At 49.8% G+C, this 17862-nt stretch overlaps 1 protein-coding gene and 1 pseudogene across 2 annotated transcripts; one reads left to right on the top strand and one right to left on the bottom strand.

The window, feature by feature from the left end:
* Positions 1-8321: 8321 nt before the first annotated feature.
* On the bottom strand, positions 8322-10365 carry LOC9648432 (annotated as a pseudogene).
* Positions 10366-10375: 10 nt separating this feature from the next.
* On the top strand, positions 10376-13428 carry LOC9648433. 2 transcript variants are annotated; one of them, XM_024667862.1, is made up of 5 exons: positions 10376-12419; positions 12480-12612; positions 12664-12918; positions 12973-13191; positions 13267-13428. In XM_024667862.1, exons 1-4 carry the CDS (start codon positions 10428-10430, stop codon positions 13155-13157), a joined length of 2565 nt encoding a protein of 854 aa, XP_024523630.1. In that variant the 5' UTR covers positions 10376-10427; the 3' UTR covers positions 13158-13191; positions 13267-13428. The 2 variants fall into 2 exon arrangements, with proteins under 2 accessions (XP_024523630.1, XP_002994315.1); XM_002994269.2 differs by having other exon boundaries at positions 12973-13412.
* The last annotated feature ends 4434 nt before the right edge of the window (positions 13429-17862 follow it).

The following is a 17862-nucleotide window of genomic DNA, read 5'->3' as shown; positions in this document are numbered from 1 at the left end:
TCTCTTGAGTTGTTCCCTTTGGTTATTTACAATCCACCATGCTTCCCTATAAATCCATGCCCTCGTGAATGGAAGCTGAGAGCTGCAGCTCTCCCAAGAGCCCCACTCTCTTGACACCTTACCCCTCGGGTCGAGCCCAGCGGGAGCAAACTGGACCAACCAAATGTCAATCAACATGTGGTGTGATTCCCCTAGCCAACCAATAGAGTCGAACCCGAAACCTCTTTGATACCAAATGTAAACTCTTGAGGTCACCCAGTACTATTTAAACCCAAGGACACTTAACTCTAAGTATCCCAAGACCCTTAACCGATTGGAAAAGGGGGTGCACTCTTGTTCATGGGTCCTTTCCCTTTATATTTGAACTCCATGGAACATCTCTCAAGTCATTCTCTTTGGTTCCTTATAATCCACCACGCTTCCCTGGAAGTTCACGCCCTCATGAACAAAAGCTGAGAGCCGCAGCTCTCCTGAGAGCCCCGCTCTCCTGACACCCTACCCCTCGGGTCGAGCCCAGCGAAAGCAAACTGGACCAGCCAGATGTCAATCAACATATGGTGTGATTCCCCTAGCCAACCAACAGAGTCGGACCCGAGACCCCTCTGATACCAAATGTAAGGCTCAAATTTTTCCTTTCCAATTTGCTAGCTTACCTCTTCTATTTGACCAACACCACCTTGGCTTTTGCTAAGTTCCCTCACAAGGTTCCCATCCATTGTACCAGCTCTTACTTGGTCCTACTCTGAGACCGAGTTCGAGATAAAGTCTGGGATCGAGTCCGAGGCCGACTCGGAGGCCGAGTTCGAGGTCGAATTCGAGACTGAATTCGAGACCGAGTTCGAGACCGAGTCTGAGATTTGAGATCAGGTCCGAGACCAAGTCCAAAGTCGAGTCTGAGATCGGGTCTGAGATCAAGTCCGAGATCGAGTCAGAGACTGAGTCCAAAGTTGGGTTCGAGATCGAGTCCGAGATCAAGTCCGAGATCGAGTCCGAGATCGAGTCCGAGACCGAGTCCGAGTACTAATACGGGTCAAGGGTGAAAGCCCAAAACATGCGTCTCCCAGAGGGGGGGGGCTGTAGGGGGTTCCAAAAGTATAGTAGGGATAGTGAGGTCCAGGAACCAGTCTTGAAGGAACTCTCCAGTGGTGCTTCCAAACTGACTTGAGGTTGAGACTGGGGTCGAGGGGCCTTGAGTGGGAGTGAGCATGGACTTGGGTGGTGCTAGAGGGGCCACCCAAGGAAGTGCTCAAGAGCAACTCCCACTCCTGAAAGGGAAACTGACTGTAGTGCTCCCAACTCATGTGGAGTGGTGCCCAAGTTGAGTACCTTGTGGCTCATTGGTCCTCGCCCTTCCTAGGGGGTTAGGCTATGGTGTTTCCCCCCAATGTCCTGAAGCAAGTGTAGCACCTAAGGCTTGGGATTTAGAGGGTCCCATAATCAAGTCTTGTTGTACCAAGGGATGTTAGGAACCTGGAGGCTTGGTGTGCTTGGCTGCTTGTGCCTGCAGGGAGTGTAGCCGAACCTTAAGTCCAATTTAACCCGGGGAGGGGGATTGGGAGGGATTTGGGAATCTGTGGATAGATGGCTAACGCTCTATTGCTCGTGACGTGAGTAGCTGAAACCAAGTAGGACCAAGTAAGAGCTTGTACAATAGACGGCAACCGTGGTGAGGGAACTTAGCAAAAGCGAAGGCCGTGTTGGTCGGATAGACAAGGTAAGCTGGCAAATTGGAAAGGAAAAATTTGAGGCTTACAATTTGGTATTAGAGCTCCTAAGTTTGGACTTTCCGGGAAGTCACCCAACCCAGTACTATTCAAACCCAAGGATGCTTAACCCCAAATATCCCAAGACCCTTAACCAATTAAAAAAGGGGGTGCACTCTTGTTCATGGGCCCTTTCCCTCTATATTTGAACACCATGGATCGTCTCTCGAGTCGCTCCTTTTGGGTGCTTACAATCCACCACACTTCCCTGCAAGTTCACGCCCTCATGAACGGAAGTTGTGAGTTGCAACTCTCCCGAGAACCCCACTCTCTGGACACCTGTAAGCAACTAAAGGGAACGACTCGAAAGACGATCCATGGGGTTCAAATATTGAGGGAAAGGGCCCATGAACAAGAGTGCACCCCCTTTTCCAATCGGTTAAGGATCTTGGGATATTTGGGGTTAAGCGTCCTTGGGTTAGTACTGGGATGGGTGACCTCCCGGGAAGTCCAAACTCAGGAGTTTACATTTGGTATCGGAGCGGTCTCGGGTCCGACTCTGTTGGTTGGCTTAGGGGAATTGCACCACATGTTGATTGACATCTGGCTGGTCCAGTTTGCTCCCGCTGGGCTCGACCCGAGGGGTAGGGTGTCAAGAGAGCGAGGCTCTCAGCTTCTGTTCACGAGGGCATGAACTTGCAGGGAAGCGTGGTGGATTGTAAGCAACCAAAAGGAACGACTCGAGAGACGATCCATGGTGTTCAAATATAGAGGGAAAGGGCCCATGAACAAGAGTGCACCCCCTTTTCCAATCGGTTAAGGGTCTTGGGATATTTGGGGTTAAGCGTCCTTGGGTTTGAATAGTACTAGGATGGGTGACCTCCCGGGAAGTCCAAACTTAGGAGCTTACAACACCCTACCCCTCGGGTCGAGCCCAGTAGGAGCAAATTGGACCAGCCAGATGTCAATCAACATGTGGTGTGATTCCCTTATCCAACCAACAGAGTCCAACCCGAAACTACTCCAATACCAGCCAGCCTCGTCTGCAGGAGTCTCTGGGTGGTGCGAGGGGTTCCCACCAACTGGGCATGAGCTTGACACTATCCCATGAGCAGGGAGTGTGCCTGCTGCCCAGCCCTTCTGAGTCTGGAGGTTCTCCATTAGAATTCCGAGAGCTGCTCGATGTCGCATCTCACAGTAAGACGTTCTCCATGTCTTCCATGTCATCCAGTAGGTGAGTTAGCTGCAAGACTTCCTGTTGGAGTCGCTGTGTCGACTCACGATGCACCTGTTTTGTGAACCTCTCACTGTTCCAAAAGACTATACCACCGCATGCAAGCTTCGGCAAGAGCAAATGTAGACAATCTGTGCTGTCTCCAACCTGTCTTCAGTCAGTGTAGAGCCTCACCACTGGGGGCTGTGAGCTGGATCAAGGACTCACACTTGAGAAACAAGCTGGTGAAGATGGAAGTGAAGCTCTGGGCTTGTTCATCAAGTCTAACAAGCATCTATGGGCAAACTTCAGTGTCCGGAGTGGCTGTTCCTTGTTCAGCCCTGGGGCCATGGCTGAATGGTTAGTCTCCCTAGAGAGCTCTTGGCTTGGTTGTGTCTCTGAGTGAGGGATTGTGAACTCACCTTCTAGTGAGGCCTCCATGTTGATCCTGTAGGACATAAGTGCATCCACACTAGGGCCTTGTTCCTCTATTTTTGGTCGTTCTGGGTGGGGCAGACTTGAGTTCTCCTATCCCACGCCCTAGCTCTGCTGCTGCTGCACATGCTACTGCTCTGGTGGTGACTCCTGACCTGACCCTGGTGCGCCGCTCCTGCACTTTTGTGAGACATCCATCTCTGTGAACCTCAGCTGCAAAAGTGCTTGGGATGATTCCCTGCAAGCCTTCCTGACTTGTGACTGGCCTGAGACTCTCATGTAGTTCCTACACTCCAGCCAGTGACCAAGCAAGTGGGTGAGGGGAGGTAGCTTTATCCTCTTCTCCACTCTCAGTGGACACTTCGCCTCTGGCATGGCTTACACTTCCAGCTTTTTCCAGGACCTGGCCATCTCCCAACCTAGAAACATCCACCACTTCTATCCCATGGTTCTCATCTTGTTGGGCTGCTGCTTTGCATGGCTCACTTGCTGCCTTGCACAGCAGTGTTCTGGCCGTAGATATAGAGGGCCCTTTCCCATCTTGGCTTGCTGCTGTGCGTGTTCTAGAACCCCGACCTTGTAACAGTCCTCTCGTGGGAGCCGAATGCTACCTTGCACTCCATGACCTTGGGAGTAGATTGATGGGCGTGGATGCTATGACTCCCTTGCAACTGTTTTCCATGCTGTTCACATGAGAGTGAGTACACAGCAAAAGCAAAAATAGGGGAATGAAGCTTCCCTGGATCTCATGACGGATGCCCCCGTTGACAGTAGCAAGTGTGGGGAGATTGCATGCTCTCCCCTAAGCACTCTTCTACCTCTGGCTGCACCTCCGATCACAGCAGCCATACTGGGTGCCTTCGACCACTGCCTCCCCAAAAATTGTCCAACATTAGGGTTTTTTTTGCAATCCGGCGCAATCCGGCACCATCCGGCGAGATCACTAAACATGTATGTACATTACCCCAGTCCCAAAGGGATCAAAATAACATTGAGTACGCACTCTCAAAGATACTAGCGAAGCTATGAGCACGAATGCCCGGCGTTACTCTTAGGCCATCCGCCTCCCAGATGACTTCACCGCGAAGTTTGAAGCCACCTGCTACGCTCCATGACCAGCACAACTTGCCACGGAGCGCTCCACCACCAACGTGCCTCTAGTGCCAAAATAGCATCCAAATGCAATAATACTCCAACACATAGCTCCATGCAAGGTGTGAATATCCTCCAACTCGAGGTTAGAGTGTGCTACCTTGCCTCCCACACAAGACAAGTGTGCTAGCTTATCTTCGCTAGAGTCCTAGCCCTACAATAGGGACTACGAAATGGCACGAACCTCCTCCTAAGGGAGCAAAGCTCTAGAATAGGTGTTGGAGAAGAGATGTATGGATCCTTTAGCGTGTACCACCGAATTGATAAAACGTGTATGTACTATTCCCCAATGCCCCTTAGGGGCTAAAACAACGAGAGCGCACTCTCAGAGAGACTAGCGAAACTACGAGCATGGACGCCTGGTGCTGCCCGTGGGCCGTCCACCTCCCAAGTGACTCCATTGTGAAACTGGAAGCCATCTGGTACACTCCGCAACACGCAAAACCACCACAAAGCCCTCCACCACCAACCTGCCTTTGGTGCCAAGACGACGCCCAATCGCGATGTGACTCCAACTTGTAGATCCATGCGAGGTGTGAACTTCTTCCAACTCATAGTTAGAGCGTGCTACCTTGCCTCCCACACTAGACAAGTGCGCTAGCCCATCTTCGAAAAATTCCTAGCCCAAGGGACTAGAGAAATGGCCCGAACCTCCTCCTAGGGAGGTTCAATGCTCCAGATCTAGCATTGGAGAGGAAACATGTGGATCCCCTACGCGTGCAACATTGAATCAACTCCGTCGGCCGCTGGCCCCACTTGTGGCAGCAGTCCCTGCCACTGGTTCCAAAAACCCTCCCTTCCTGATCACCTCGAAGCAAGACACCATGCATGGTTGTCCACAGAGAATCCAGAAATCTGGGAATTTTTTCAAGTTGTACCACCGAATCGACTCCATTGGCCGCTAGTCCCAACTGTGGTAGCAATCCCTGCCATTAGATCCAAAAATCCTCCCTTCCCGATTGTCCTCAAAGCGAGACACCATGCATGGTCTTCCAAAGAGAATCCAAAAAGATGGGAACTTTTTCAAGTCCCAATTGCTCCAAGTCACCTCTAAAGTGACATCATCGTCATCACGTGTCAAGGCAAGCAAGATCGCATAGATCTTGGCAAAGAGCTCCATTTCTAGAACTTTTGCAACTATCTATCTACCATCGAGATGCCTTAAAAGCTTCCTAGGACTACAGCGACCCGCCACTACCAGCCCTAGAAGCCCTAGCTGCCAAGGGACCCTAGCCCTAGAACAGGGTGAACCCTAATCCTAGCCACCAGGAACCCTAACCCTAGCTGCTCCAAGTCACCTCTAAAGTGACGTCCAAACTCCACCTCTCGCCACTCCCTAGATGCTAGCCGTGAAATCGAAACGAGAAAAAGAGCGAAAACCAAGCCATGAGAGAGAAAAGAGGAGAAAAAGAGCTCGTCCTTTGCCATAGTCACTCCGGCAAAGCAAATGGAGGACCAGTGAAGCTGGTGACGTCCCTCTTCCTTGCCTCAATCACTCCCACAATGCAGCAGCTGTTGGTGCTAGCAGGCCGTAGGCTGTTGCAATGGCTGGCGCTGCCTGCATCGGCAGCTGCTACTGCTGGAGCAGCTGGCTATGGTGGCCTGGGCCATGGCATGCTCAAGACGCAATGGCCATGCTCCTGTAGCTTCCTCTACCATTGCCAAAAAACTAAGTGCTAGGACTTAGAAGTTATTGGCAACTCAAAGGCTGCATGTGTAAGTCGTTGGATCTGTGCAATCCGACGGTGGAGGAGAGAGGAGAGGGAAGCATGAGTGGGCCTTTGTAATGGCTGTTGCTGTTGCAAAGGCTTCTCCCATGGCAGATTTTGGTGAGGCACAGCATTTCTATGGTGATCTTTGGGTGGTGTGGGTGCTCTGTGTGGCAGGGAGCAGCTCCCTTGGCATTTTTATGATCTCTTGGTGGTGCCAAGGCACTGGACTAAAAGGGGGCAAAAAGCCTTTGTGGGGAGTTTGCTGTGCCAGACACGATTCAGGGGAGCTGGGCCACAGGAAACACCAAAGAGATTGTTGTGTCAAGAAGCCAAGCTAATTCCTGGACTCTTAGTGGCAGTGAGCATCTCCAGGCAGGGATTTTTTGTGGCACTGTGGCAGCGAGGTGCGGCACACAGGGGCCAACGCAAATGCCTGGCTTGGAGACTTGCTGTGCCAGACGCTAGCGAAGGGAGAGAGGGGCAGCATGGCTGGTTTCTCTGAATCCAGAACCATGCTTGGAGTTGTCCTGGCTTGCTGTTGGCTTGATGTTGTGGCGTGGTCAAGACAGAATGCCCTGTCGTGACTGCTCCTTGCATCTTTCTCCTCCATAGCCCAGAAAAATTCTAAGTAGGCTTGGACCACGTGGACTGTTGGATCGGGAGATCTGACGGTGGAGAGGATGCTGGAGAAGCAGAGGCGGGCATTTGCAATTGCGGTTGCAATTGTGTCTCCCACGGCAGATTCTGGTGGATCTTTGTGGTGATGTCTGGGTGGTGCGGATGCTCTCAACAGCAGGGAGCAATCCCCTTAGCATTTTTGGAGATCCCTTGGTGGTTGCTGCCTCGGGTGGTGCTGCTGGGCAGCGGCTGGCCGGGATGCAGTGCTAACGGGCTGGGCCACGACGAGCCACAGGGCTGGCGCTTTGGGCAGCGAGTGCTGGCCCAAGTGCTCGCTGTGGCGGTCGCTGGAGGCCGGCCGTGGCACGGCTGGCTGGCCGGCTGGAGCAGCAGCCGCAGCAGCTGCTGGTGTTGGCAGGCCGCGGGCTGTTGCAGTGGCTGGCGCTGCCTGTGTCGGCGGCTGCTGCTGCTGCTGGAGCAGCTGGCTGTGGTGACCTCTGCCGTGGCGTGCTCAAGGTGTAGCTGCCATGCTCACGTACCTTCCTCTCCATTGCCAAAAACCAAGTGCTAGGACTTAGAAATTTCTGGCAACTCAAAGGCTGAGCGTTTGAGCTGTTAGATCTGTACGATCCAACGGTGGAGGATCCAACAGCCAGTGGGAATGCCACTTACCGGACTCTCTCGAGTCGGACTGCATAATTCAGGTCCGAGCAGTGAAGGCAAACTTTCACCCATGAGATATAACGCTGTCAGAGGTCACGTAGCACCTTCCAGATTTTCATCCCAGTGACTCCGTCATCCAAACACACACCTTCCAGGTCGTACAGATTCAATCTGCCGTGAAGCTTTGGCAGAAGTGAGGCAGATAGGAAATCTGCACGATTCGCAAAAGCGGAGCTTAGCACTTCATAGAATACACACCAGTCGCGCAGCATAAGCTCTCATATAAGAGGACACAGCTTAGAGGAGCTGTAAATCCAACCCAAACTTTGATCCTCCCCCTGCTTCCTGGCACGTGGAGTCACAAGTTGCCCGCATTCAAGAGCACCTTCTGCAGCGTCTCTCCTGTTGTAAAAGACCTTGATCTTTTCTAAGAGGATGGAGACGTGATGCAATCTTTGTGCTGTGACATGATCATAATGTTGTGATCAAGCCACCTGACAAAAACTTTCACATAGTTGCCGTGTTCCCACCATGCATCCAAGGCTTGAATCAGAAACGTGTATCTGTTCGTGAAATATAAAATGCGAGTGCTTCGAGACGACAGTAGCGTGCTGTGCTTATGCACCAGCCATCTGCAAAATTCAACGTTTAAGCAAGGAAAACAAAATTTCCAGAAAATAGTATAGTCAGGAGGCACGTACCTTGGTAAGCTGGCTTGCCCTGAGCCGATGAATTTCTCCCACAGACAGTCTGATGAACACAGAGCGTACCAGTGCTTGCAAACTTGTCTTGATGAAGATAAGTCTCTCGCCATCATTGACGTAAAGACACCTCGTCTGGGATAGCGGAGATTGGACTCTGGTTGGAGCTCCCAGTTGCGCCCAGTCGAGTTTGTGCGAGCGTTGCACAGACTCGTCCTTGAGCTTGTTTTCTTCTGGAGTGTGTAAAGAAAGCCACAAGAGTGACCACAGAGCCCGCCGCTTCTGATCCTGGTGAATTTCAACAAACGAAAATGTGATGCCCAGACTCGGGATCTCTTTCTCAGGAACTCCCGGAGGATCGCATTCCTTACCGCTGCTCGCATCCGACTTTCTCAGCATCGTCTCCAGGAGTGGAATCTGGTTCGCCACTCGCCAGTCACAGACCATCTTCCGACAGACGTAATCTTCACATTAACTTGCTTCCAAGAAGGCCGGGTACAGCTGGAAGTAGAACTTGTACACAGGCCAACCTGCAGAGACGTAGAACAAAAGAAAGAATACCAGATGAATTCCATCAGCAGCAGTGTTGGTGACCCAGACTCGGTACGTTTTACCTCCATTCCTGCGTAAGGAGTGAACGATTCAAACAGAATGGAATGGCTTCGTTTCTTCACTTCGAGCGTTGGAACCCGTTTCATTAGAGCCGCCGGTGTTCCTGTCTAAGGATATTGACAGGATAAACACTAGTGACAGAGAGAACCATTCAGTAGCATGTACAGAGATTACCTACCTGGTCGAGGGTAAAACTGTGATATGTGGACCTGTGGGAACGTGTACTCTCGTATTAGTTCCATGATCCTGTCAAAATCCTCTGATGTTTCTCCTGACAAGGATAAAAGCTCAATAAGATACAATCTTTTTCATGCATGCGAGCGTACCTGGAAATCCACAGATAATATCTGTAGCGATATGAATCTCCGGGACTAGTCTTGTGAGAGTATCCACAATTTTTCTAAACTCGGAAAACGTGTACTCCCTCTTCATGCCCTGAAGAACACAGAAAACAGCTTACAGAGACAAAACAATCACCCAGAACATCGGTACCTCCAACACCAAGTCCCTTCCAGATTGAACCAGAACATGAAGGAACGAATACACGCAGGGGTGACAGCCATTTCCTCCAGATGCTGTAAGATGTAGATTCGGAGCATTGTACTTCTGTCTATGAGGAAGCGCAGCAACTAAAGCACGTAGAAGCGCTGGTATATATGCTCCAATGTCTCGTCCTGTAGTGCAAAGAAAGAAAAAAGTAAATAAAAAATACTAGCTTGAAACAGATAACCATAACCGTAAGCTCCAGTGTCGCCATATCTCCTTCACACCTTCAGACACCACGGTTTTCAATCTTTGCACCTGTAGATAAAGCTCAGTAACAGAGAAAAGAAACTGGCGAAGGTCCTTACTAGTGTGTCTACTGTGTACCTGCCAAGATGCCCACGAGCATGCTTCGTCTTGCAGTATGTGCAAGCACCCAAGCAGCCAACGTTGATAGGAATGATCTTGACAAACTTGTTCTTACGAACCTGAAAACACAACAGCGAAAGAGATTATAAACTTTTGGCAAATCAAGAGACGGTAAAGCATCCCGTCGAAGCAGCCGGGCCTCGTGGCCTTTCAAAGTCTCCCCCACTGTATTTGCTGCACTCCGATGACGCTGACAGCTTCGAGATCTTTTAAACCCTGAGGAACGCATCCAGCTATCCACCAAGGGAATAGAGGCTGCTTTGCCTTTACGTATCAGTGTTTCCATTGTCGGAGCTTTCACAGTACACCCGCGAACAAAACAGCAGCAACAATTGATCCAGCTTAAGATTCTTCCTTCTGATACTGAACTTACGTGTTGATCAGCCAAAGATCAGCTCTCTGAGGAGAGTCCGAGATGGCCATAAGCCTGAAGCTGTCCTGCCATATACTGTCTAAACCCTAAACCCTAAACCCTAAACTGGTCAACATTAGTTCTTTTCTACGTGAACCTACTCCAGTTTACCTGCAGGTAAACTCAGTAAAGTCTACACCATTTCACAGATTCAGTTGAACATACCTCAATGCCAGTTTCAGGTGTTTTCTACCAACCTCACATCGAATGCAGTCGAAGCACAATGTCCCATTCTACGGCTAGAACCCTAAAAATCAGAGTACCTAGGTTAGGGTTCCGCCAGAGAGCAGTCTCATGGCGGATGGGGAAGAATTGGAATCAGATATCAGGGCTGGGAAGCGGCAAAGGGCGGATGGGCCTGAGCGATCGATTCAGCAGCAGATTGAGGAAGTGGAATCGGAGATCAGGGCCGTGCAACAAGCGATTGAGCAGGTTGAGCAGAAGGTGGAGCGCGCTGACCAGAAAGTGGATTCCACGCAGGGTGAGCTTCAGAAGCACTGGATGGAGAAGGAGAAGCACTGGATGGAGAAGGAGAAGCAGCTCCGTGAGCTTCACAAGCACTGGATGGAGAAGGAGAAGCAGCTCCGTGAGCTTCACAAGCACTGGATGGAGAAGGAGAAGCAGCTCCGTGAGCTTCACAAGCACTGGATGGAGAAGGAGAAGCAGCTCCGTCAGCAGCTCATTCCCTCTAGTGGAGTTGTTTGGTCAAACGCCTGTGATCGGATTGCCAAGCTGAAGGAGCTCTTTGGACCTCGTCTTAAGCATGCCCGCACGTACAGAAAATGCCTTGAAAGGGATTCATTATCTTCTTTGCCAACTGGCTTGTCTCTGAAGGACATCGGGCAGCAGTTTCCCATTGTTGGACGAGAGAAGACTGTGGATGCTTTGCTCAGGGGTAACTGGCTGTTGTACAAGCAATTCATGAGCAGTCAACACACAAAGTGGGATGTGTTTAGGCGCCTCCACCATATAATGGGTGTGGTTGGATTCCCGGGTGCGGGAAAAACATCCCTTGGCATGGCACTCCCACAAATACTCATTGAGATGAGAAGGCAACGGAGTGATCCAGGGCTAAGGATTCAAGAACTTGCCTCACTTTTCGATACATCAACCGATGAGGTGCGACCGTGGGATGCCATGATGAGCACCGTTGAACATCTCGACGTGCTCATGTACCATGATTTTATTTCAACTTTTCATGGCGAGGCCGGGCTGGGTGATGCTCAGGTTTTGGCCCTGAGGACTTTGCATGCAGCTGTTTCTAGAGCAGATGGCCAAGATAACATCAGAAAAGATACTGGGACTTGGACGCGCTTTCCTTACCAAGAGCTTGTCGCTGTTGTTGATGCCGAAGCACCTGATTTGAAGAAGTTCCTCCTGTTTGATGACGTGATAGCTTTGTTGCGAGAAGTCTGCGAGCTCGGAGACCAAAACATTTTCCTGTCCTTCTTCTTTGATGAGATTGGGAGGAGCAACGTCCTTGTTCAGAAACTGTTTCGGGAGTTCATAGATTGGAAGCACAGGAACGTGGGTGGCAAAACGTTTGTCACTATGCTCGGAGCGACCAACCTTTTCACAGCGGCATCTTTGAGAGAGAGTGGTGACACTGGATCATCTGAAGTGATTTATATTCCTGTCAACCCTCTCAGCAGCAGCGATCGGGAGAAGCTGGTGTTGCAAGTCTTTAACAAGGTGCTGAGGACTTCAAACCGTGAAGAACTTCACGCTTTAAATGATGGCATGCAGCTGTTGTGCAAGCTGAGCGGAGGGAATCCGAGGTTGATTACCTTCATGGTTCAGGCTTTGGCTTCAGATGACCCAGACATGGCCCTTGACATTGACAACCTTGCGCTGAGAATTCAGGAGCCCTTCCTGAGAGACAAAGTAAGGCGGATTCTGGATCGTGTGTGGAGCCTATGCAGAAGATTCAAATATTACAATGGCTTTGCCGGGGATGAGAGATTTTCTTATCTCTTACGAGCAATTCAAGCATCGATGCTTCGTGAGCATGTCTCAAGGAATGGACCGGTTCTGCTGCAGGCCTTTCCAAGAGAGAATGTTTTGACATGGGAAGCTCTGGAGAGTTGTGGAGTAGTGGCTGTGGTTCTTGACGAAGAAAAGGCTCTGGTGGAGTTTTCACCTGTGTTACTGCATAAGCTAACACTCCAGCGGGAGGACCTTTTTGGCTCTACAACTTTTGATTTGACAACAATGTCAACGGATGATTGGAAGCAGAAGGAAGACAACGATTTGTTGTCTCTGATCTTCAGCATCTACATTCATAAGGTATGTGAATTCTACGTTCATAGTCTTTCATAGTCTCGGTTACTAACATGTTATTTGCAGTTACTATCGGGGGGTTCAGAGACCTTCATGCTGGCGGATGTGTTGCCTTGCGATTGGTACATCCCTGACAATCTGAAGAACCGAAAGTTCAGGTTCCCCACTTTTCCAGTTTCAATCAAGCAACTGAGTCCAGGTATGTTCTTGTTTTTAGTTTTTTGGTTTCGGATCAAACACAGTAGTCCAGGCTCAAAGGAGGAGGTTCAAAGGTCAGGGACTTGGGCCATCTGTGGACCTCGGAACAGCGGGGCTGATACCTTCCTGATACTCGAGGAAGTAAAAGGCATTGATTTGGAGCCATTTCTTTTGTACATCCAAAGCAAGTGCTCTGGAGACCCTCTTAAGCCAGCCATTGCGGATTGGTCGGAAGTCGTTCGAAATCTTAAGAGTGACGTCCGAAGACTGATTGCTATCAAGGACAATGAGCAGCCTGGCAATGAAAGTAAGTCCATACGTTATACATTTTTCGTTTATTTTTTATTTTTGTTTTTTGTAGAGTATGCTCGAACAAACTTTGGATATGTATTTTTCTCGGACAAGGACAATTCATCAGCTCTCTCATATCAAAAGTCTAATCCGATGGATATATATGCCTCAAGTGTTATTATCGGCTCCAATTTTGGTATGATCGAGCAGATTGCAGCTGTAAGGCATACCAAAATGTGTACGAGAGAGATGTGATCACCAGTATTTAGTGGTAAAGGAGGCTTTCCAGGTGCGATTCAGCTAGACTTTGATACAAAGCGAGTCTTATGATTCTGGTTTTCCTTTGGTTCTCTATTGGTGACAGTAAGGGAAACGGCATAGATAATGTGTTGACGACGTTGAGTGCACAACAATCCATATTTAAGTTTATTTAAGAAATTTAGTTTAAAAAGTCATAATTATTATTATTTCAGTTATTTTAAATTCATGTATAGTCATATATAGTAAATCCATATATATGTATTTAGTCTGAGCTTAGGTGTCTCTCTTAAAACATTTCCTTCTCTTCTATTTGATTATTTACAAGCAGCCATGTAGGTACTTCATTTGATTGATATCTTTTAGATTTCTTGCTCTTATAGTTGGCATATTAAATTACGTCCATGGATGTAACAAAGTTTCCCTTTTGACTGTTGAATTTTTGTCAAAAGTTCCAAAGTGGAATGGTTATATCAATAGAAGTTGAGTGTAAGCCACAAATTTTTCCTTTCCAATTTGCCAGCTTACCTCGTCTATTCGTCCAACACTGCCTTGGCTCTTGCTAAGTTCCCTTGCCAAGGTTATCGCCTATGGTACCAGCTCCTACTTGGTTTCAGCTACTCACTGCACGAGCAATGGAGCGTTAGCCATCCTTCCACGGATTCCCAAATCACTCCCAATCCCCCTCCCCGGGTTAGACTGGACTTAAGGTTCGGCTACACTCCCCGCAAGCACAAGCAGCCAAGCACACCAAGCTTCCAGGTTCCTAACATCCCTTGGTACCACAAGACTTGATCATGGGACCCTCTAAATCCCAAGTCTTGAGTGCAACACTTGCTTCGGGACGCCGGGGCGAAACACCGTGGCCTAACGGCCCGGCATGGGTACCTCTCGCCCCCCACTTCCATCCCGAAGGAAGGCCCAAGCCCCTAGGAAGGGCGAGGACCAATGAGCCGCATGGTACTCAAGTGGGGCACCACTCCACATGAGCCGGGAGCACCGCAATCGGTTTCCCTTTCGGGAGTGGGAGCTGCTCTTGAGCACTTCCTTGGATGGCCCCTCCGGCACCAACCAAGTCCATGCTCACTCCCACCCAAGGCCCCTCAGTCCCAGTCCCAACCTCAAGTCAGTTTGGGAGCCCCACTGGAGAGTCCCTTCTAAACTGGTTCCTGGACCTCACTATCCCTACTATACTTTTGGAACCCCCTGCAGCCCCCCCCCCCTGGGGGACGCACGCTTTGGGCTTTCACCCCTTGACCCGTATTAGTATTTGGACTTAGTCTCTGGCTCGATCTCGGATCCGATTTCGGATCCGACTTCGGATTCGGTCTCGGACTCGATCGCGGACTCGATCTCGGACCCGATCTCGGGCCCGACCTCGGACTCGACTTCGGACTCGGTCTCGGACCCGATTTCGGATCTCGGACTCCGTCTCGAACTCGGTCTCGAACTCGGACTCGAACTCGGTCCCCGAGTCGGTCTTGGACTCGATTCCGGACTCTATCTCGAACTCGGTCCTAGAGTCGGTCTTGGACTCGATCTTTGACTTGGTCCCATCCGATGAACTCTTTGTCATTTTGGTCATGCTTTCGGGGTTCCCTTAGCCTACGACACCTCGGCGAGTTGGTTCCTTACACGGACTCAACGTGTGCCCAATCGTCTGACTACGCGCCGTTGGAACCTCCCTACACCACCCCTGCTGCCTGTTCGGTCATGTCCACTTTGCCAACAGAGGCACCAGCTGAAATGGCGTGTGATCACACGCCATCGGAACCACCCCATGCCACTGTTGAGCCAGTTGTACCAGAGTCTACAGCTGAAATGGCATGTGCCCACACGCCATCGGATGCGATTGACCCCACATTGCAGAGGAGAGTATTTCCGCCCTTCACGTTTCCACGACCAAAACCCTCTCAACGACCATCGGGAGCACCATTCGCTAATATTGTAGATGGTAAAATTGACTTGTACCATTTTTTATGCTGACGCATTTCATTTCAGAGTCACGGCGAAGGTACTGTATTGTTTTTGATCTGAACGGTGTCCTTTTCTCCCATGAGCGTGGCTCGTCCTTGAATGTCACTGCACCCTCCAAAGCCTGCGGTCGCAAGTTGGTCAAAAGAGACAGATTCACATTAATTACACAGGAGAAACTGCGGGATCTAATAATGACCATGCGACACTTAAAACAGAGGGCCGGGTTCAATTTGCAATTGGGAGTTTGGACATCCATGATGTGCCACAATGCATTAACGTTGCTACAGATGATGCACGATCAGACGCGAGTAATATTACCATTTGACTTTCTCCTAACGCAGGAGGATTGCTTGACTATGGTCCATGTGAGGGGTAGCAAGCCCATCTTTGTCAAGCCAGAGGCTGTAGTGATGAACCGGACTGCTAGGTCAAGTGAAATCCTCATCATCGATGACTTGCCGATTAAAACTACAGGGAACACGCACACATATGCAGTGCACCCCATCTCTTGCAGTATGGAAACTAGGGAGAAGAAATCGTATGTTCTGGGGGACCTTGCAAAACGGCTTGGAGCGATGGTGCTAGAGAACCGGCCAGTCCAGGAGGTGGCTGCAGAAATCAACCAAATGGCAGATGGAACGGTATATCAGAAGCCATTTGATCGGACAGACACCAGTCATCATTTATAGCATGTATATTGTCTAGCCAAGCACTATCCGCATCTCCATAATCTGCTCAACCGGATGGGTTCTTCGACCACTGAACATGAGCGTGGACGTATTAGAGAAGAGATGGCATTACTATTGGGTTTAAATCCTGATAGTGTGGAGAGTGATGAAATTCCAAGATTATTGTATAGGCGTTGGAGGCAAAAAATAAAAGTTTGGGATGGCATGTATTTATTAAAAAATGTAACTTATTATGGCATGGGGTTCCATGCCATTGTATTAATATTAAAAGACAATTCTTTGAGAGGATTTGCATTATACTAGAAGTGTTACAGCATGTTATTGGAAGTCTACGAAGTTGTTTTTTTAATAAGGGGAAAGTAAAGATTGAATGGGGACTTGGGCTCCACTGTAAGCTCCTGAGTTTGGACTTCCCGGGAGGTCACCCAGCCCAGTACTATTCACACCCAAGGACACTTAACCCCAAATATCCCAAGACCCTTGACCAATTGGAAAAGGGGGTGCACTCTTGTTCATGGGCCCTTTCCCTCTATATTTGAACCCCATGGATCGTCTCTCGAGTCGTTCCCTTTGGTTGCTTACAATCCACCACGCTTCCCTGCAAGTTCACGCCCTCGTGAACGGAAGCTGAGAGCCGCAGCTCTCCCGAGAGCCCCGCTCTCTTGACACCCTACCCCTCGGGTCGAGCCCAGCGGGAGCAAACTGGACCAGCCAGATGTCAATCAACATGTGGTGTGATTCCCCTAGCCAACCAACAGAGTCGGACCCGAGACCCCTCTGATACCAAATTGTAAGCTCTTGAATTTGGACTTCCCGGGAGGTCACCCAGCTCAGTACTATTCAAACCCAAGGACGCTTAACCCCAAATATCCCAAGACCCTTAACCGATTGGAAAAGGGGGTGCACTCTTATTCATGGGCCCTTTCCCTCTATATTTGAACCCCTATGGATCGTCTCTCGAGTCGTTCCCTTTGGTTGCTTACAATCCACCACGCTTCCCTGCAAGTTCACGCCCTCGTGAACGGAAGCTGAGAGCCGCAGCTCTCCCGAGAGCCCTGCTCTCTTGACACCCTACCCCTCGGGTCGAGCCCAGCAGGAGCAAACTGGACCAGCCAGATGTCAATCAACATGTGGTGTGATTCCCCTAGCCAACCAACAGAGTCGGACCCAAGACCGCTCTGATACCAAATGTAAGCTCCTGAGTTTGGACTTCCCGGGAGGTCACCCAGCCCAGCACTATTCACACCCAAGGACACTTAACCCCAAATATCCCAAGACCCTTGACCAATTGGAAAAGGGGGTGCACTCTTGTTCATGGGCCCTTTCCCTCTATATTTGAACCCCATGGATCGTCTCTCGAGTCGTTCCCTTTGGTTGCTTACATCCACCTAGACTCGGAGCAATTGAGCCAATATTAAGATGGAGTCCGAGATGGACTCGAGATGGACCTGAGATGGAGTCTAAGATGGACCCAAGATGGTGTCTGAGATGGACCTGAGATGGAGTTCGAGATGGAGTCCAAGATAGACCCAAGATGGAAGTTGAGATGGACCTGAGACCAAAAGTATAATAGAGAGAGTGTGGGGGTTGGACCCTAGTGGAGCCAATTTAGCCAAGAAAGGCTAGTTTGGCCCAAGAAGGCTTTAGGGTTTAGGGTTTAGGTTTAGGGTTTAGGGTTTAGGTTTAGGGTTTAGGGTTTAGGGTTTAGGTTTAGGGTTTAGGGTTTAGGCGCGTTTAGGCGTTTAGGGTCAAAGACACCCCGCGGTGTTGCAATCTGGCGAGATTTCGGCACCACTTTGTGCAATCCACATTCTCCGTGTGCCGGTTTAGGGTTTAGGGTTTAGGGTTTAGGGTTTAGGGTTTAGGGTTTAGGGTTTAGGGTTTAGGGTTTAGGGTTTAGGGTTTAGGGTTTAGGGTTTAGGGTTTAGGGTTTAGGGTTTAGGGTTTAGGGTTTAGGGTGGTTAGGGGTTTAAGGGTTTAAGGGTTTAAGGGTTTAAGGGTTTAAGGGTTTAAGGGTTTAAGGGTTTTAGGGTTTA

Source organism: Selaginella moellendorffii, unplaced genomic scaffold, assembly GCF_000143415.4.
Source record: "Selaginella moellendorffii unplaced genomic scaffold, v1.0 SELMOscaffold_220, whole genome shotgun sequence".
Classification (NCBI taxonomy): Eukaryota; Viridiplantae; Streptophyta; class Lycopodiopsida; order Selaginellales; family Selaginellaceae; genus Selaginella; species Selaginella moellendorffii.
The sequence above is the reverse complement of the archived record's forward strand: the minus strand, read 5'-3'. Positions and strand labels throughout refer to the sequence as shown.

Excerpts from the sequence above, each read along its gene's own strand:
- LOC9648433 (XM_024667862.1), top strand. The coding sequence starts at position 10,428 with ATGGCGGATGGGGAAGAATTGGAATCAGATATCAGGGCTGGGAAGCGG. Across the intron at positions 12,613-12,663 it reads AATCAAGCAACTGAGTCCAG|GCTCAAAGGAGGAGGTTCAA; the intron begins GTATGTTCTTGT and ends ACAGTAGTCCAG. Across the intron at positions 12,919-12,972 it reads TGAGCAGCCTGGCAATGAAA|AGTATGCTCGAACAAACTTT; the intron begins GTAAGTCCATAC and ends TGTTTTTTGTAG.